Source organism: Coenobita brevimanus, chromosome 65 (assembly GCF_032717465.1).
Source record: "Coenobita brevimanus isolate Jiangsu-jjx chromosome 65, ASM3271746v2, whole genome shotgun sequence".
In the NCBI taxonomy this organism is placed as follows: domain Eukaryota; kingdom Metazoa; phylum Arthropoda; class Malacostraca; order Decapoda; family Coenobitidae; genus Coenobita; species Coenobita brevimanus.
In genome coordinates this window covers 24840668-24862413 of record NC_137018.1, presented here as the reverse complement: position 1 = coordinate 24862413, position 21746 = coordinate 24840668, and the positions used below count along the sequence as shown (strand labels likewise).

General features: G+C 43.7%; 1 protein-coding gene across 1 annotated transcript in view; it reads left to right on the top strand.

Annotated features, from left to right (window-relative positions):
• The first annotated feature begins 3307 nt into the window (after window positions 1-3307).
• Window positions 3308-21746, top strand: part of LOC145404902 (RWD domain-containing protein 1) — a 124644-nt gene continuing 106205 nt past the window's right edge. Inside the window, exon 1 of the mRNA XM_080276404.1 lies at window positions 3308-3480. Coding sequence (XP_080132530.1) covers window positions 3408-3480 — 73 coding nt within the window. The 5' untranslated portion in view covers window positions 3308-3407. The remainder of the gene's footprint in view (window positions 3481-21746) is intronic.

Below are 21746 nucleotides of genomic sequence, written 5' to 3'. Positions count from 1 at the left end.
AGCTCAGGCAGTGCCAAACGGGGCTGCCTGGTGGAGGGAGTGTCCCTCAGACCCCCCGTGTGCACCCTGGACCGGAGATTCGGCAGGGCTTGTCAGGCCCACCAAGCCGGGGAGCAGCCCCTCAGCTGCTCTCCCTCCGTGAGTCCCGGAACTCCTACTGAGGGTAGTGCCTCTTGCTCCACCCACCCCTTCTGTGGCAGAGCAAGGCACCCCTCTCCCCGCCTTTCTCCCTGAGAGGGTGGAATCTGCTCCCCTGCAGGTACCCTGCCAGAGACCAGACCGAGTGAGACATACCCGAGGCCAGGTGTCCTGTTACTGTAGCCCCTTCCTCCCCAGGCACTGTCGGACTCTGCTGGAGCGAGAGGCCACAGTCCATCCCTGACAGCCTCCTCCCGCAGATGAGGCCACAGTCCCCAGAGCCAGCGGGCCACCCCCAACGCCTGTTGCAGCTGCCAGAACTCCCCCAATGCAGGCAGCTGCAGTTCTCCCCTGACGCCCACCCCTGCCAGATTAGACCGTGGCCCAGCCACGGCACCACCCTCTCCACAGCCAACCATCGGCCCGGGCCTCCCGAGGTCCGCCCCCAGGACCCCAACAACAACTAAGGGCCAGCGCCGTGCGATGCGCCACCTGGCCCACTTCGGCCCTAGCCCAGCTAGAGCCCTGCATCACCCAGGGCCTCTACAGGAAGAGGGCCGACCACCACGCCACCCACCAACTCCTACAGGACTCACGGTGACTCTACAGGTGACCTACCCCTGGATTACACCCTGGAGGGCCCACCCCCAATGCCCACCTGCCACCTGCGGTTCCCGATGTAGGGCCTCCTGCCACCCGTGACCCAAACACTCCTCTCTGCCTGTTCCGTAAGTAAAAGACTCTGAAGTTGTTTGTCTCCTAGTGCCTGTGAGCCCCTGCCCCAGTGTACCAGCCCCTCCCCCCCTCGCCTCAGTGCACCCCTCCAGTGTTTCCCCCCCAGTGTTATCTTCCCCGTGTGGAATAGCGAAGTCCCCATTGAGAAACTCACGCATGGAGTGCGTGTCACACAGGTTGCTTCCAAGTATGACTATACCCCCCCCCCCAGTGTTACATATGGACAGACAGCATCAGTGTCGTACCCTTCCCCCCCCCCTTGCTTTGTCCACGTCGAAGTGAATTGAAGGTGATATTAATACTCTCAGAAACCTGTCCAATAAGAAAGTCTGTATCACCACTCACCCTCCCCCTTCCCCCCCTTCAGCCCCTCACGCGTGGATAGATCATAAGTGCTATATTCTCTCATCCTATGTAATGCACACGTAGCATAAGGATAGCTAGGGTATCATTTGTGTCACGCGGATGCATATAACTAGCATAGGAGGCCGTTTATGTTACGCGAATATATATATATATATATATATATATATATATATATATATATATATATATATATATATATATATATAAGGACTTGAGTATATACTGCCGTCTAAGTCATGCATGCGTTTAGGTATATCGAGATATCTTTGACTGTCCTTGTGATACACCTGAGACCAAGCGCACCTGGTGTATTGTGTGAACCACATATACTACACTGTGTGGGAATTATCCAATATAAGAAAAAGTAGAGTATTATGTAAAGATCAAACTCGCTGAACTATGTGGAAATATTTATTGTAAGAGCTAGCTTTCTGAGATTATCTTATTATTGTATGTCACATAGTTTTGATCACAGATTGTATATATAATTATCTGCTATTAATATATAAGTGTGTCTTTGACCAGTTGTGTTTGGACTTTCCTTCCTTGCCTGTGACTGACCCGGTCGAGAACAAAGAACCCAAGGTTGCACCGTACCTGAGCCCAAGAAGTCGGGACTCAGACTACGCTGCATAACTGGATGGGTAGGGCGTGGAGAGGAAGGGGGTTGGGTGGTGGTAGGGGTATTGTGGGGGGCTTGTTGAGGGGAGTTGGGGGTGTGGGGGGTGGGGGGTTTGAAAGTGGGGGGTAGGGGTTGTTGGGGGTGGGAGTGAGGGGTGGGGGGGTGGCAGAGGGGGGTTGAGGTGGCTGTGGGGTAGTTAGGATGGCAGTGGGCTGTGTTGGTGGGGTGAGGGGGATGGGGTGGAGGGTGGCTCACCTGATATGAAATACCTGCTACAGAGTCGGGTGTAGGTCGTCGGCTGCCAATTCGCCCTCTTCACGGCAGCTGTTCACTTCTGTTGCCTTTCCTCATTGGCTGGAAACCGGCAGAAGTTTACCCCACTTCCACTTTTCTTCCACTTTTCTGCCATGTTTTGCAGCTGATTGCACAACAGTGGAGAACCCTAAGTCTACTAATACCAAGTCAGTTCACTTCCTTCTGAAACGGCTCCAAGCTTGCGCAGGAGGCGGAGCATCGGAGTGACGTCGACTGGCTCTGGCACGAAACACCAGCTCAGTTGACTCCTGACCATGATGGAGGGTGGATGTTTGTTCCACTACTCAGACCATGACACATTTTTTTTCGGTTCGGTGAAGTGAGGGAAGGTGTGGGGGTGTGATGGAAGGTGTAGGGGTGTGAGGAAAGCACTTCTTCCCCTGCTTCATCTTCCCTTGTTATAAATGTTTAATTTGGGTCTGCGGTTTTATACATTTTCTGTTACTGAAGCCAACTGAAGTCACACACAAGCCACGCCTCCCTGCACCCTGCTGGAAAGTGAACTGACTTGGTATTAGTAGACTGAGGGAGTACCATTTTGGAATCTGCAGTTCTCTCTCTCTAGACGTCCGACAATTTGCCGTCCAGTATGGCGTCGTAAACAAGTCACATGACCCGTGACGTCACGTGGAAAAGATATATATAGAGCTCAGTGGTCTACTTTTTCTATTTCTCTGTGCCCTAGGGTGGGAGAAGAGGTTCAAATGATGAAAAATAAAGATCACCATACTGTATATGCTGATCTGTCTCAAAACTTCATTTCAATAAGAAGTCTGGAAGTACTGTGTGACTGTCGTTATAATTTGATAATTTCTCTTTACTTTTATCTGGATCCTGCCCACCTCTTTGAAGAAGTGGGAAAATAGTTCGTGTATTTCATACATCGAAAGTCGTGATGAGGGATTGGGACGAAGGTTCACGTAAATAGACTGTAAATAGAACTTTCGTCACACTTCACACTTCGTTCTGTGTCTTCATTTTATTGTCAGTGTAAAATTATTTGGAAAAATCTGTTGATGGGCCAAATCAGTAATATGTTTAAAATAAAAAACTTTTATCTTAGTCAATTGTTCTTGCAAATATAAATAATTACGAAAGGCGAGAGCCGAAGTATTTCTGCCATCAAGTAACTCGCGGTTCGGGGTCTATCAGTTCTTGGGCTGGTCACGCTTGTTATACCACATCTTTCTCATTTTCTGGACTTCTGTGGGCTCTGTCGCTCATGTGAGCCATGACGGACTACAAGGAAGAGCAGAATAATGAGATTGAGGCGCTGGAATCCATATATCCGGAGGAATTTTTGAGTAAGTGAGAGTGACATGCGGTAACGAGGTAATGCCTGACCGCCAGACCACATTTACATCCATTTCTGTAGGTGAAGTTATATGACTTATTTGAATATGATACTGTGGATAAGTACCTTGCCGTTCTCCACAGCTACTGTCACTTTCAGTGTTACCCCGTGTATAGAGAACTGTATACTTGCAACTTAGATATGTTGAAGCCGCGAGGCGCCCAAGCAGTTTTCCAAATTTCGTGAATAATTATGAACAAGCAGTAGGTTATAATTATGACCTAATGCCGAAAGTGATCAGTTAGTTGGATTGGGGTCAGTAGAAGAGCAGGCAAGCTTTCAGTTAGGAAACCTCCCATTAACAGATGATAGTATTATGACAAGGATATGGCTTTCATAAAATGTTTTTGTCATCCTCATCCCATGAACCTAATATAAATGATGCTAATATCACTAAGGTTATATATGTTTGCACTTGGTGGCATCTTGCAGAAGGCAGTAGAGTAAATTTTTACAAGTTGCCAATACATCCCCAGGCTGTGCAGTATATTTTCCTGGTAGTTTTTGATGAGATTTGAGTGATTTGGACCTTCATTTTTGTCAGAAATGCTTCATTTTGCCTCTTTTCCAATCATGAACTTTGGATGAGGAGGTGAAATGAAGCACTTTTGACAGAATGAAGGCAAAATTCACTCAAATTGCATCAAAAACCTTCAGAAAACTATATTGCACAACCAGTTAACCTAACCAAACAGACCTAACCTAACATATCCAACAGAGAACAAAGGCAAAAATCACTTGTATCGCATCAGAAACCACCAGAAAACTAAACTGCACAACTGGATAACCTAACCAAACAGACCTAATCTAACCAAACCTAACCTAAACTAACCTGCTGTAGTGAAATGCTTAGCTACCTTAGAGATATTATGGTCCAGATTGTGCAGTATATTTTCCTGGTAGTTTTTGACGAGATTTTTGGTGTCCTTCATTTTTGTCGGAAATTGCTTCATTTTACCTCTTTTTTCCAATCATGAACTTTGGATGAGGAGCTGAAATGAAGCACATTCGACAGAAAACGAAGGCAAAAATCACGTAAATTGCATCAAAAACCACCAAGTGGTAATGCTTATTATCATCATCCGGACCTCCTTTCCCACCCAAGGGCAGGGTGAGGAAACGCTTATTAACGCGTGAATAGTCAATATTACACCCGAGGCACAGATCACGTCCTTCTTCTTCGGAAGCCATGGTGAGAATATGAAATTTCCACCCAGAAGGAATCAAAGACCACACTTCAAATTGATTGGTAGAATGCCATCACGTGACCTAAAGTATGCCTATGAGTGGATGAAACAGACTTACAGCAGCATACGCATGTGCAGTTGAAAGAAAGAGAAACACACGTACGAACACACAATTTTTTACACGGACTGGCCGAGTGAAGATCCAAGGTCCCGTATGTTTTTTTTGGGGAAATTATAATTAAATTCATTATCTCTGTAAATATCAATTTCCAAATGGGATTATGGGGGTTCATTATCATTCTTAGGTAATATACTATGCATTTATGGTGATAATATTCCTGAACTGCATATTGGCAACTTGTAAGATAATACCAGCAATACAGTAGATCTTCCAACCTGAAACCTGTTCTTCCCCCAGGTCATTCTTATTAGGTTAGGTTAAATACCAGTAGTTAAATGTGATAGGTTGTGGTTAGTTTAGGTATCAGGGACAAAACAGGTAGAGAAGTGATTGACTGTGAAGAAACAAAACAATAGTAATGAAGAGATTCAAGCTGTTTTCTTAGAAACCCACATAAATTTAGTACTGTACCAGATACATCACAGTGATGAACATTTAATTTTCGCAGGGAGAATACTGAAGAGGACAAACAAAATATACCCACTTTGTGATATTACAGAAAGCTGCTTGAATATCCCCAGCAGCTTGTTTACTGCCAATTCCACTGACTGGTCACGAGGTCAGTACATCAAACTCAAATGTACACACTTAAAAAACCATAACTAGTAGTGGAGGTCTAAGTACAGAGGCACTGACACCTAACTGGGGGATTTTGTCCCACAGACCCCAATGATTATACCTACCGTACCTCACAGTGTGCAAACTAATAATGTATGTGCTTTAGGTAACACTTATACCAAAACAGTATCATGTACTAAGAGCGTTTGGTAGTCATGGCCCATTTGGTATTCATCACTCGACCATGGGAGGGTGAAAGTAGGGGTGATCATAAAGCATATCTTCATGTACATCAGATAGGAGACATCTTTTGAAATGTGATGTTAGTTAGCTAAATAACACTTGGTAATTATATTAAAATGCTTCATATTCCACAAAAATCTATGATGTACTCAGTTTGAAGTGCAATAATGGAACCCCTCACATGCAGGTATTTTTAAAAACAAACATTTAAAAAAAAAGGACCACTATATATGCTAATCTATAAAAAGTAGCAAAAGATACTCACAACACTTCATTCCATTAGAAGATCTAAATACAGCATGACTGCCGTCATATTTTTATGTTGAATCCGCCTGGATGCCCAGCATGGTAGGCAGCTGTTTGCCATGGTTTGTATGTAAAACTGACAAGGTAGTATCACTACTGTAATAACATCAAAATTAGACACTTTCACAACTTTTTAAATTAAAACTTTATACTGTATATATTACTTTTTAAAGTAAAACTATATATATAATATACTGTACTGTATTTATAATTTAAGGGTGAGTTCCCCGAGCTAGGAACAGTGGACCATATAGCTCTGCAGGACAAGGAGATATCCTTGGAGAGACTGCTACATCTCTCACCAGAAATACACGACCCTGGTGCGGGTTTGAACTGCCAACCCTATGGTCATGCAGCGCAAGCGCTACCACTGAGCTCTTCTGGCCCCACTTTAATATATACAATAATTACTAAATTATCCAGACGCTACATATCTGGCCGTGCTCCGTATATGAATGTTAGGCCTTGGCTCTGTTAGGTCTGTATTCGGATTTATTCGTCAGTCCCTGGACATAAAAGTTCCAAGTTTGGCGGCCAGCTGGCCTACAAAGTCAAAAATGTCCGTCAGGTGGTTCACCAGTTCTCTGTCCATGCATGGGTAATAGACTGTAACCCACAAGCAGTGCAAACAAGGCTGTCTGGCTCCCCACCAAATGGCCAAAAATCCTTCAGTCCCCCCTGATAACCAGTTACATTCTGGCAGCGTGCGTGTATAACCAACCATAACCCACAAGCTGAGTGAGAATGGCTGTCTGGCTTCTAACTAAATGGTCAAAGTCCACCCCGCCCCCCCCCCTGGTCAACGGTTACATACAGTACCGGCAGCTTACATGTACAGTATTACAGACCGTAACCCACAAGATGAGTGAGAATGGCCAACCGGCTTCCAACTGAATGGTCAGACTCCACCGGCCACCTGGATTAGTTGTAAACTCCTGGCCATCCACGGCCATCTGCCTCCTTAATGAATGGTCAAAGTTGCATCGCCGTCCGGATTACTCGGGCACTCCTTATGCCCATGATGTACGAGGACCCAGTGTTTGTGCCACGATGCAACATTTGCCTGGGCTAGTGAAAAGGACCCTTGCACTCATAGGTCAGTGTGCTGCTTTTTGCTTGTTTGCTCATAGCCAGGCATGGATAGAGACATGGCAATACCTTATACCCCCCAGCAATACTGCATCTCAGTTCCCGCCTTTGTCTTTCTGCATGTGTACATACATTGCTGAGGTAAAACAATGGCAGCTTCCATTGTTGTGAATGTGGTGGTGCCCTACCTTTTTGTGGGCCTTAATCTTCCTCTGTGGTATTTTTGTGTGTGTGATGATGGCCCCACCACCACCCGAGAAACGAATGAGGAGGGTTTGGACACTGGAGAAGAATCATGAGATATTGGGTATGGTTGATGTGGGCTGGCCAACTTCATGCATTCTGCATGAATATGACTTAGCCCGTTCAACCTTGTTCGATATCAAGAAATCACGGGACAAGTTGACTCAGTATGGACAGGACTATGGCAGTACCACTCGAAAAGGCAACAGGGAGGTGATGTCCCAGCCCCACCACGCCAGCATCAACCAGTCGACTTTGGTTTGGTTCCACCAGCAACGGGGTGCCGGCGTGCTAGTACATGGGACTGAGTTGAAGGCTGCAGCTGAGTAGTTTGCACACCTACACAATGTGCACAACTTTGAGCCATCCTAGGATTGGCTTTCTTGGTTCCAACTTCGGCATGGACCTACTGGCCGTAAGGCACATGGCAAGGCGTTTGATGTGGCAGCAGAGAATGTTGAGCCACTTCACCAGAAAGTGTGGTGCCTGATTGAGGAGGACGGTCTTGCTCTCAGTCAAATGTGTAGTGCTGACGAAACTGACCTGTTCTGCCGCTCCTTGCCCACCGACACCCTGGCAGAAGAGACAGAGAAGATTGTGCCTGGTTGGAAGTTGTCAAAACAACATGTCTCAGCGTTGTGCTGTGCCAGTGCTAACGGGATGCACTGCCTCAAACCCGTTATTGTTGGGCACGCAGAACAACCATGTTGTCTCCATGGGTTGATGGATAGCCTGCCTGTTGTGTGGTACCATTCTGTGAAGGCCTGGTTTATGTCAAAGATCTTCAGAGATTGGTTCCACAGACACTTTGTTAAGGAGGTTATTCGTTATCAAACAGAGGAACTTGGTATCCCTTGCGACCAGGTGAAGGCTCTCCTGATCCTCAACTATTCCCCTGCGCATCCGTTGGAAGAGGATTTGGTTGCTCATATCAGCCATGTTAGGCACATGTTTCTGCCATCTAAGATGACTGCTCTCATTCAACCAATGAACCAAGGTGTTATCGTGGCAGCAAAATGACTGTACCATCAGAGGTTCCTCGATGAGGTGATGGTGGTGCTTGAGGATGAAGAAGGGGTCGACATACGTGGGGTGCAGACGTTGGAGACTCTGCAGTGTTTAATCAAGTCTGTGTTGTTAAACTGGGCCAATGCTTGGAAGGAAGTCTCCATTAAAACCCTGGAAATTTGTTGGTCTTGTCACCTTCAGGGATGCGAGGCCTTGCCGAACTTTGAAGGATTTGACGTCGATGATTTCCACCTTTGGCTGCGAAAGGGAAGCAAGGATGTGGACATCAATGACATGAGGGATTGGTCGGACGACGATGGTGGCGATCCAGATTATTAGATGCCGTCTGATGAGAAGATCGCCGCTGCTGTCTCTATGGGGCTAACAGAGGAAAGCAACAAGGACAAGGCCGAGGACCGTGACTCTGGCCACCCCGTCACTCCATCACTCTCTCGTCTTGGTGCGCTACGGGCCAGCATCGACCAGGTGCTCGAATATGCCAAGCATCCTCATTGCAACAGGGAGTTGGTGCCATTCTGTGGGCAGTCAGGGACCGTGTCATCCTCTGACAGAATCGCAGCACCTATCATTAGACAAAGATTGACTTCTTCTTCAAGCCTGCCAGCCCCTTCTCCCCATCACCATCCTGTCAACCTCAGTTTTCACTCTCAGACCCACAGCCGAGTCCATCGACAGCTAATGAGGCACCGTTAGACATGAACATGCTGCTGTCTTCGGTCTCCTGAGGTGGGTAGGGCTCCATCACGTCACCACACATCCCTGCTTATTGCCTGGCTTCAGCAGGTGGAGGAGGAGGAAGAGTTCATTAATCTTTGCTAAGTTACCATGTTAGCCACTAGACCACATTGGATACCTGTACATCCGCTAAAGATTTGTGGGTTATGATGCCTGTCTGCTGTTCACTAGGTGGTAAGTACTGTGGATTTTTCTATCTATCTATATACCTAGGCTGCTTCCCCCAAGGAAAGGGAGGTGGATTTTTAAATAATTTTTATAGTTTAGGGAGAGTGGCCATGTGCAGTTTGCCACAAGGGCGTGGGAAGTAATTCTATCTTGTGCGGTGTTTTTGATAAATGGGTGCACGAGAGATGTAGTGGTATCAGAGGTAGACTGCGAGATAATGCTTATTTTATGTGTACGGCGTGTCAGTGAGAGCAGGTGGAGATTGTCAGGCGTGAAAGGATTGAACATGCTGGTGAGTCTCTTGAGTGTGTGGAAGAGTTTTGTTATTTGGGAGACTTGTGGTGAGTCTCTTGAGTGTGTGGAAGAGTTTTGTTATTTGGGAGACATGTTGTGTGCTGGAGGTGGGGCTGGAGCTAGCTCTGTGGCTAGGGTGAGAAGTGGTTGGAAGAAGTTCAGGGAGCTCTTGCCTCTTCTGACATTGAGAGGGCTCTCCCTACATGCTAAGGGTTCTTTGTATGCAGCATGTGTTAGGAGTGTAATGCTGTATGGTAGTGAGACCTGGACAGTAAAGGAGGAGGATATTCGCCGGCTCAGATGTACAGAAATGACAATGATTAGGTGGATGTGCAGTGCATCCCGTGCAAGGTCCGGAGGGGGCTGGGTTTACGATGGAAGAGTTGAGAGGTAGGATGGGACTGGAGTGTATTTGTGTTGTGATGAGGAGAGGTAGATTGAGATGGTTTGGACATGTGGAGAGAATGGGGGATGATAATTGGGTGAGAAGTGCTAATATTGGGAGTGGGGTTATGAGGGGTTGACCGAGAAAGACATGGGACGAGGTCATTAAATGTGACCTCAGGGTTAAGGGGCTGAACAGGGAGGCTGCAATGGATCATGCAGCGTGGAAAGCTGCCATTAGGTGACCAGGGCTGACACATGCAAGCATGTTGGAGCCTTTAAAAACGAAATGAAACGATTTATGCATTGTTTCCTTAGTGTTTAGGTGTGGTAGGTCTCCATATTATATTTACAAATCATAATAGATAGATAGATAAATAGATAGATAGAAGCAGGGAGTCAGATGATGAGAAGGTGTTGTGTCTGCGAGAATCGAGCAGTGCTAAACATGCTTACACACTCTGACGCGAGGAATGCTTGAGACAGTGTCTAGTGGCCATATACACACATGCTTACACACAGGCTGCGTGAACTTTCCATCCACGAGGAACACACGTGACACACCCCTGCTACACCAGATTTTAGGAAAGAGAGTTTAGAAGGAGACAAGCGACCCTAGAGAGAGGTCGAGACGGAGATTAGCCACCGAACAGGCAAGAGAGCAGTAGACAGGCCTCAGAGGAGACAGGTGAGGGAGAAGGGCTTGGCAATTTGAGAGAGAGACAGATAGCGAGACAGGGAGGTAGCTACCCGGGACTTATATTCGTTCCGTGTGTTTAATATTTCCAAGACAAATAAAAATAGTCCCATACTATTCTTTACCTCTCCTGTCACTACATGACATTTGGTGGGGAAGCTACTACAAGATATAAAAGCCGCTCGACCACAAGTCTAAAATATACTTCTCTACAAGTAACTACAAAGTCTTTTATGACATTTGGTAGCAGCGAACGTATACGAACCTCGTCTACGAATCAACATTAAATTCCTACAAAATATCAAGATTGAAAACAACCAACAACATCAGCTCCTGACAGTATTCTCTCCATCCAGCCCCCTCCGTCTCCCAGATCATTACGCTGATGCAGAGGTCAAGAGATCACTCGACGCCTTGCAAGTAGCTTAACGACAAACCAGCAAATCTGCGGACATCGTCTCCGAATTAAAAGCAAATTTCTACAAAAGCAACCGAGGCTACAAGATTAGCTTCAGTTCTACATTGAATCCTACAAAATACAGCCTACAGTGCAAATAGTCTACAAGTCTACGACGAATCAGCGAACTACAGCCATCTACAATCAACTACAATTAACAACTCTACGTCGTCTGTATAATCTTCTACACGCACCTACAAGTAGCGGCAGTCTTCATCCCACAACTAGTAAATCACTAGAGAAAAGGACCGAGAAAACATCGACATAGAAAAACGGAACAAACAAACGAAGAGTGAGACACGACTCATAACTCATCTTACTCACTCATCTTCACTCAAGTTACTCATCGCTACTCATTCACTCACCACAGCTACCAGTGTGGGAACTTGAGGTCATCATGCGTGCTTGCTGAACAGACGCCACGTCAGTCAACACACCACCTGCACCACCACTCACACCATTTCCCACCACGGTAAAAATTAGTGAGTTACATAGTTACTTCATTCATACAATACACAGTGATAGACAATAAGCTTCTGCACAAACATATAAAACGTGCTGTATAGTTACTGCTTAAATACACATACTTACTTCAGTTATCTGCATAACTCAAACACTAAATAATCACCACCAATAAATATTTTACACTGTATATATTCATTCATTTATTATAACATTTATTTACTACCAGCGAGTGTTACCATTTATACCTACATAAAATACGTGTTTCATATATACAACTATACATATTATATCTACAAAGTGATAAAGAAAATATACCATCACAGTTACTCAGTGAGCAATTAATAGAACTGCATTAAACATTTATTAATTAAAGCTACCTAGTGGAAACAGATAAATTAAGTTACAAGGTAAACTAGAAGGAAAAAAAAAAAAAATGGCCAACACAAATGCCGTTAGCAAGAGTGAACATCTTCAACACAATCGTGAAGACAATGATTTCCACACAGTGCTGACACATATTACTCACGATAGGTACAGGTGAACAACAAGTCAGTGTGTATAGTTAATACTGTATATAGTATATAAATATATTTTTTTTATAAAATAACAAAATATGGGACTATATAATATCATTTTATAGTATCTGTGCAATATAAACTAAACTTTAAAAAAGTATCCCAAGGAAATTAGCCAGTAATTATGTAACCATGAACAAAATGGAAAAAGCGTACACAAGCAAAGAGAAACAAACTATAGGAAATCCATACAAAAAAAAAAAAAAAGTAAGAAAGAAAAAAGAGAAATAAAGTAAGATCACATAACAAACAAATGAAAATAAGTGTAAATGTTACTATATATGCCAAAATACCACATAAAATACAAACAAAAAAGCAAATTGTGTCTCCACAAACAAGTGGCATGACACATCATCACTATCATCGACCGCAGCATATGTTAGGACTGCAGTTATTACAATTATGTTACTCCATATTACAATTATGTACCTACAAACGATATGTAACAATTATGTAACGACAAACGATTGCATTATGTTACACTAACTACAATTATGTACCTACAAACGATATGTAACAATTATGTAACGACAAACGATTGCATTATGTTACACTTTGCCAATTATGTAACAGTTGCATTAACAAGATGTAACTTTTATGTAACTTTAACTACAATTATGTACCTACAAACGATATGTAACAATTATGTAACGACAAAACAGTTGCATCAACAAGATGTAACTTTTATGTAACTTTAACTACAATTATAAGGCCAAGACACTTGAGTTGCATTAACAAATGTAACTACAATTATAAGGCCAACACAATTATGCATTAACACAATATTTTGTAACAATTCATAAAATGTTACAATTATGTAGTACCACAATGTTAGTACAATATTATAAGTCATACAGTTATAGCACAATTCTGTATTACCAGCATCATCATACAAGTTAGATGAAATATTAGACATTACTAAAGTGATAACTCAAATATGTAATGTATAACTTAGCAGTATTACCATTGCACAATTATATGCGTACGTCTGTTGTACATGCACGTCTTACAAGTGTTATACAACAACCATTGCATTTATTCAAATATGTATACAACTTGTTTAAATGTAATATTACTGAATAATCACTATTTACTATGAATAATATATGTATACAATATTCATACAATTATGTTACTTTACAATATTATGTATTTCACTTAATTAGCTTATAAGTTCATTATAATGTGTATGTAGTATGTATTAATATATTATAACTATTAAATGTCGATGGTACGCCATTTTTGCGCGGCCGAGCAATGTGGTAGGTCTCCATATTATATTTACAAATCATAATAGATAGATAGATAAATAGATAGATAGAAGCAGGGAGTCAGATGATGAGAAGGTGTTGTGTCTGCGAGAATCGAGCAGTGCTAAACATGCTTACACACTCTGACGCGAGGAATGCTTGAGACAGCGTCTAGTGGCCATATACACACATACACACATGCTTACACACAGGCTGCGTGAACTTTCCATCCACGAGGAACACACGTGACACACCCCTGCTACACCAGATTTTAGGAAAGAGAGTTTAGAAGGAGACAAGCGACCCTAGAGAGGTCGAGACGGAGATTAGCCACCGAACAGGCAAGAGAGCAGTAGACAGGCCTCAGAGGAGACAGGTGAGGGAGAAGGGCTTGGCAATTTGAGAGAGAGACAGATAGCGAGACAGGGAGGTAGCTACCCGGGACTTATATTCGTTCCGTGTGTTTAATATTTCCAAGACAAATAAAAATAGTCCCATACTATTCTTTACCTCTCCTGTCACTACATGACATTTGGTGGGGAAGCTACTACAAGATATAAAAGCCGCTCGACCACAAGTCTAAAATATACTTCTCTACAAGTAACTACAAAGTCTTTATGACATAGGATTACAATATATTACATATTCCAATGTGTGTTTTGATGTCTAAAAACAGGCGAAAGACCGGAGAACACTGCCAAAATTAGGAGGGGTACTGTACATATAGGTTGGGTATAGGTACAGGGTTGGGTATGGGTAGGGTATGGACACAGTAGATGATATTGCCCCGTATCCAAACTTTGCCCCTATCCGGATATGCCTTTGGCTCTGTTATGTCAGGTAATTGAGGGATTACTGTACAGTAGTTTATGGTTTATGAAAAAAAAAAAAAAAAGTATGACTGGGAGCTCTCTTACATTTGTGGCACAACAGCCCCAGTGGGGGGTGCAAGGGAGAGGGGGACATTTTAAAGCCACTCTGGGCAAACTTCTTTTTAGCTTTATAAGTTGGAGACTCTGATGTGGAATTGTAGGCAAGTTAGTCCATCCATCCATCATCCAATCCTATGCCGCCCCAAGAGGAGAGTAGGAGCCCAGGGTAATGAAAGTTGGCCCTGACATTTAAGGTGAGAGTGACCAGCCTCATTCATCCCTGAGTGGCATAACATGAGCATTAAATTCCAATCATCCATTGGACATAAACCTACACAGACTCAATTCGATTGGAGCACCTTAGTCCATCCGGGGACTAGGCAAGTTGGTCCTGACATTTAAGATGAGAGTGCTAAGCCGACTCTGTACCTTTTTTCCCCCTGCACAGTTATTGACTTTATACACGAGTTTTATTTGCCCCTGTGTAGAGTACAACTCTCGTGTTGGGAGGCTCCCCACATACAGCTCTTAATAGGGTGGAGTCAAAGGCTTTTCATTTCATTAACTCTCCTTCTCTTACTGGCTCCCTTCAACCTCAATCTCTTCGCTGCACTGTTGCATCTTTATCTCTTTTCTGTTGCTACTTCAATGGTCACTGCTTCTCTGAACTGTCTGCTTGCATCCCTCCACCTCGACGACGGGCGTGTAGCACCCATCTAGCAACAAACTCTCATCCCTTTTCTGTCCAACTTTCTAATGCAAGAGTTAACTGCTACTCCCAGTCCTTCATTAATGCAACAGGTCAGCTCTGGAACTGTCTCCCTCTGTTTGTATTTTCCACTTCCTATGATCTCCAGTCTTTCAGACGCAGCGTGTCCAGGCATCTCGAAATGAACAGATCTTGAACTTGGCTCTCTTTTGAAATGTTTTTGTTTTATTTTCTTGAAAGGAACAGTTTGCAGGCTGCTGGCCTTTGGTTCCTTTTTCCTTAAAAAAGAAAAAAAATGGCAGTGTGTGTGCAATAATTCCAACCACCCCATGGATATAAACCCACACAGGCTCAATCCAATTGGAGCTCCTTAATTACCCACTAAAGTGCCAGGCACCCTAATGTGGTTATATGGTTACCACCCATATGGAGGGACAGACTGACAAATGAGGAAGTGAAGGAGCATTGTGGTGTGGATGTGGATGTGATAGGAAGCGTTAGGAGAAACACACTGAGGTAGTTTGACCATGTGGAGAGGATGGAGAGTGAGAGACTGATGAGGAGAGTGTATGTGAGTGAGGTGGAAGGGGGGGAGAGGGAGGGGGAGGCCAAGGATTAGATGGAGGGATGGAGTGGAGAAGTACCGTATATGAGAGAGGGGGGGGTGTGAGCTGGAAACAGGACAGCGAAGTGGTGGAGGACAGGGCGACATGGAGATGATTTGTTTGTGTCCACCCCTTATGAGACTGAGCCATCTGGCAGTAGATAGATAGATAGATAGTTACAACCCAGCATAGTAAATGGTTTCCTGATGTACAGGAAACCATTTGGCTTGTCACTCAGTGTAAAGTCATCCGTAGACAGAAGGAAGAGGAAAGAATGAAAGAAAGAATGACATAAGAGGAAGAAAGGAAAGAAGGAAGGAAGAGAAGAAAGGGCAGGCAACCAAGAGCAGCACTGCATCAAGTGAGTTTATGGTGAGCCCTCACCTACCACTAACCAATAATGCAACTTAGATTACAATAATTTCACACTGATTTGTTTTGCATATACTGTACTATACTGTAGGATACCAAATACTGTCCTATATTGATCTTACTTGAGATAGTGGGTAGGTAAGTAAATGTATTCGTTTTGTCACTGATATATGACATGATACTAAAAGAGCAGGTAGTGATTAAAAAGACTTATGTGCCCAAGAGGAAAGTATGGAAGTTGAAAAACCAGCCTCGGACAAGGACTGACCAAACGATGAGGACCCAGGACCGGACAAAGGACTTGGTAATGGCTACGTGGAATGTAAGAGGAGCGAATGATGAGGTGAAAGAGAGAGAGATTGTCCAGGTGCTTGAGGGTGCGAAAGTGGATGTATGTGGAATAACTGAAACAAAATGGGAGGAGAAAGTGTGAGAGAATGGGAGTATGGATGGGGTATATGTGCAGGAGTAGGTGAGAATGAGAGGGCAAAGGAAGGAGTATGTATAGTTGTGAGTAAAAGATGGAAGAGGAGCATAAGACAGTATGGATCAGTTGGGTCAAGGATTGTGTGGGTAAAGTTGAAAGTTGGGGTACAAATGTGGGCGATTGTGTGTGTGTATGCGCCAACGCAAGATCGTGCTAGAAGAGTGAGAGAAGAGTTCTGGACAAATGTGGAAGTGTGCATGGAAAAGTTTGGAAGGAATGAGAGAGTGTTTTTGATTGGTGATATGAATGGTAAAGTTGGGAATGTGAAGGTGGATGGAATAGTTGGTGAGTGGGGTGTGCCTGCTGAGATAGATGAGAATGGGAGTGCGTTAGTGGACATTTGTGCTGGGAGGGGGTTGGTGATAGCCAATACCCTCTTCAGGCATAAAATGATCCACAGGTATACATGGCGAGTGATGAGAAGGGTGGGTGGTGAACTGAATGAAAGGAAGGCAATGATTGATTATGTGTGTGTGGATGAAAGGATGCGAAGATGTGTAATGGATGCAAGAGTTTATGGAGGCTGGGGGAGTGGACTTTCTGACCACTACTTGGTGGTGGCCAGAATTAAAATTCAAGTAAGATGGAGGAATAGAAGAAGGGAAAGACGAGAGGAAGGAGTAGTTGCAAGGAGAGTGGAAAGGTTACAAGAGGATGAGAAAAAGGCAGAGTATAAGAGAGAAGTGGAGGAACGATTGGGCAATTATGAATTGGAGCAGATGGGAGACGTGGCAGGTGTGTGTAGGATATTTACAGAAGAAATATGTGCAGCATGTGATGTGGTGTGTGGAAGGAAGAGAAGACGGAGGGGGGTGCAAGGAACAGCGTGGTGGACTGAAGAGGTGAAACAGGCTGTGGCACAAAAGAAGAAAGCATACAATGAATGGATGAGAAATAGGGGCGTGGAAGAAGTTGAGAGGCGGAAGAGAGAGTTATATGTAGAAAGAAAGAGAGAGGTGAAAAGATTAGTAAGAGAGAGTAAGAAGAGAGTGGATGAGGAATTTGGAAGGAATTTGAGTGTAAAGTGGAGGGACTGTAAGAAAATGTTCTGGAAAGAGATGAAAAGAGTAAGGCAGGGTGGAAGTGAAGTTAGCAGGGGAGTGAAAGATAAAAATGGTAGATTACTAGTGGAGAAGGGAGAAAAAGTGAGCAGATGGAGAGAACACTTTAAGGAATTGTTGAACGTAGAGGATGGAAGTAATGCGAGTATAAGTGGTTGGGGAATGGCTGGGAGAAGGAGGGAGGTGAGAAGACAGAAAGAAATCAGTAGGATAGAAGTTGTGGAAGCAATGAAGAAAGTTAAATCGGGGAAAGCCCCAGGAATTGATGGACTGTGTGGTGAAATGCTGAAGCATGGGGGAGAGATAGTAGTAGAATGGATGTGGAAGATGTGCAGATTGGCCTGGGAGGAAGGTAGAGTCCCGGAGGATTGGAAGTCAGGTATAATTATTCCCTTGTACAAAGGAAAAGGGGAAAAAGAAGTGTGTGGTAATCAAAGGGGCATTTGTCTTCTTAGTATAATAGGAAAAGTGTATGGTAGGATACTTATTGACAGAGTTAGAGAAAGAACAGAGAAATTAGTTGGAGAAGAACAGGGAGGCTTTAGGAAGGGAAGAGGTTGTGTAGATCAGATATTCATTCTTAGATCTTTAGTGGAAAAGTTTCTAGAGAAGGGAAAGAAGTTGTATGCGGCTTTCATGGATTTGGAGAAAGCATATGACAGGGTGGATAGACAAGGATTGTGGAAAGTGTTAAGAATATATGGAGTAGATGGGAAATTGTTGAATGCTGTGAAGAGTATGTACGATGGTGCGAAGGCTGCAGTGTGTGTGGATGGTGAACTAAGTGAATTTTTCTCTTTGAAAGTTGGTTTGAAACAGGGATTTGTCATGTCTCCATGGTTGTTCAATCTGTACATGGATGGGGTAATAAAAGAGGTACAAGGTAGGGTAGTGGCTGTTGGAGTGGCCCTGGTGAGAGAGGATAGTGTTTGGAAACTCCCTGTACTGTTGTTTGCAGATGATACTGTGTTGTTGAGTGAAGACGAAGGGGAGCTGCAAGGCTTGGTGGATGAGTTTGGGAGAGTGTGTAAGAAACAGAATCTAAAGGTGAATATAGGGAAGAGTAAAGTGATGGTCTTTGAAAGAGGTGAAGTCAGTGAATGTATAGCGAGGTTGGATGGTGAGGAATTGGAAAATGTGAGGACGTTTAAGTACTTGGGTAGTGTGATGAGTAAGGATGGAGGTTTGGAGGGTGAAGTGCTTGAAAGGGTACAGCAGGGAAGAAAGGTTGCTGGTTCTTTGAAAGCAGTGATAAGAAACAGGGAAGTGAGCATGGAAGTGAAAAAGTTACTACATGACAGTATTGTGATACCAACTCTAACGTACGGAAGTGAAGCTTGGACGTTGTTGGAAGGACACAAGTCAAGAGTGAGAGCAGTGGAATTGAGTTATTTAAGAGGAGCCTGTAGAGTCACATGGAGAGACAGGCTGACGAATGCGGATATAAAGGAGCGTTGTGGTGTTGATGTGGATGTGATAGGAAGCATTATGAGGAAACACTGAGGTGGTTTGGCCATGTTGAGAGGATGGAGGGTGAAAGACTGACGAAGAGAGTGTATGTGAGTGAGGTGGAGGGAGGAAGAGGGAGGGGGAGGCCGAGGATGAGATGGAGGGATGGGGTGGAGAGGTATATGAGAGATGGGGGTGTGAGTTGGGAGCAGGGCAGTGAAATGGCGGGGGACAGGGCGACTTGGAGGCGATTTGTTTGTGGCCACCCCAAACGGGATTGAGGCGTCTGGCAATAGACAGATAGATAGATAGATATGAGGTGGCAACCATCATCCACTCACATGATGTAGTGCTGCCAACTTCCTCCTTCACCATTTTCATTCTTTTTCTGTGTATGCCCTCCTCTTTTCTCGTTTCTCCTATCTTTCGTATAGCTTTTTATTACTCATATTTCCTTTTCAGATGGCAATGCATTGAGTGACAAGCCTTACTGTTTCCTGTAAGCCAGGAAATATTTTATAATGCTGGGTGGTAACCACATAATCATCCTATATGTATTCCCTCCGTCTCAGTAAGTGGGTTGGCGGAGGATTAGTGCCCCTCCCCGTAAAACAACTACGGTAACTCAAGGACAAATGGCCACGCCTTACAGGATTATGGCATCTGGCTATAGATAGACAGGAAATTCAGGCAATCAGGGATGCCTTCTATGATGAGCTGAATAAGAGTGGTGGCTGAACAAGAGCTATAGACATCAGTGTTAATGATCAATACAAAGCTGTCAAGAAAAATCTCTTGAGAGTTACTGATTCAGAGTGTGGATGAACAAGGGGACTAGCAAGACATAAGGTACCTTGATTGTAGGATGAGGGTGTGGAAGCCACGGTCAAGGAGGAAAGAACACTTTTCCCGTTTTCTGGGAATAAAGAATGGGTGGTAATGGAGAAAAATACTTTGCTGTCAAGTGCAGGAGCAGAAAGGAGGTTTACAGGGCAAAATCTGAGTCTCAGAAACTTACTGGATAGCCTTAATAGTGCCAAAAGGAAAATGTTAGATTTAAGGTATCCTAACAAATGAAAAGAGATAATAGGGATATTATGGTTAAGCAGTATGTAAAGAATGATAAAGGAAAGGTAGTGGTCGAGAGTAAGGATATTAAGGATGCCTGGAGAGAGCATTAATACCTGTTGTTAAATGAGAAATTTGATAGGAACAGGGAAGATTTGTAAGCAGTGGATTCAATATTAGGCCCTTGGTTTTTGATTAATACTGTTACTCTGAGCCTGGCAATCAGCAGGATTCAGTCGGAGAGGGTGGCAGGAGCATTAGGGATACCTTCTGATATGATGAAGGTCTCAGGAGGTATAAGAGTGGATTTAGTTACTCTTTACCTATCTATTGCCAGACGCCATAATCCCGTAAAGGGTGGCCATTTGACTTTGAGTTATTTGTTTTACCAGGAGGAGCACTAACCCTCCATCAACCCACTTGTACTGATTTGATAAATTCAGTTATATATATGAGTGTGTTATTCCAGATGACTGGCTGAAAGATGTCATTGTAAATGTGTATAAGGGGAAGGGTGATGTCCTGGAAAGAGAAAATTATAGAGGCATAAAATATTTGGGTCAGATAATGAGGTTAATGGAGAAAGCTAGAAGGTATGATAAGGGAAAAAGTGAATATTGTTGAGATGCAGTTTGGGTTTATGCCAGGTAAAGGGACCACTGATACCATATTCACTACCTGACAGCTTCCAGAAAAATACTGTATATAGGAATGAAAAGGAAGCAGTATTGTGTTTTTGTTGGAAGGAGGTAGTAAAATGGTCAATGATATAGCTTGGGATTGAGGAGTGGCTGGTTAGAGTAGTTATGGCCACGTATGTGGATGCATTTTCCAGAGTGAGAGTGAATGGAGATTTGAGCAACAAGTTTTCCGTTAATGTTGTCATGCATCAGGAGTCAGGCTTAATCCCTTTTTTGTTTGTCATGGTGCTTGAAGCAGTCCCCCATGGAAGATGTATCCTATTGATGTGTTAATTGCAGAGAATGATTGGGACATGAAGGAAAAATTAAGGAAATGGAGAGACTGAATGGGGCACTAGGGTTTGAGAAGAAATGTGGATAAAACAAAAATGGTGATATCTAGGGTACTATCAAAACAGAGGGAGTGTGTCCATGAGCATTTTGCCATGAGGGTGTGGAAGGTAACTTCATCTTGAGTAGTGTTTGTGATAAGTGAGTGCTTAAGAGATGTAGCTAATGGTATTAGAGGTAGACTGTGAAATGATGCTGATTTCATGTGTGCCGTGTGTCGGGGAGAGCATGTAGAGACTGTCAGGCATGAAGGGATTGATCTTGCTGATGAGTCTTGTTTTTTTTTGGGGGGGGAGGGGGGACAGGTAGCTAGCTCTGTGGCTAGGGTAAGGAATAGTTGGAGGAAGTTCAGGGAGTTGTTGCTTCTGACATTAAGAGGGCTCTTCCTCTATGCTAAGGGATCTTTGTATGTTGCATGTGGTGTTTAATGATGTATGGCATGTTGAAAGGATGGAGAATGACATGAGGGTGCAGAAGGTGACAAGTTTGTGAGAGGCAGACCAAAAACAGACCTGGGACTAAGTGAGAGTGTGACCTCAGGGATAAGAGGCTTAATACAAAGGCTACCTACATTTCATAACTTTACCCAGGCCACAGTATTTCCTACCATGTAATGCATGCTTTTCCCCAAAAAATTTTTTGCTTAAAAAAAAAAAAAAAAAAAAAAAAAGGTCATGGTTTGGGATTGGCCTGTGGGTTGA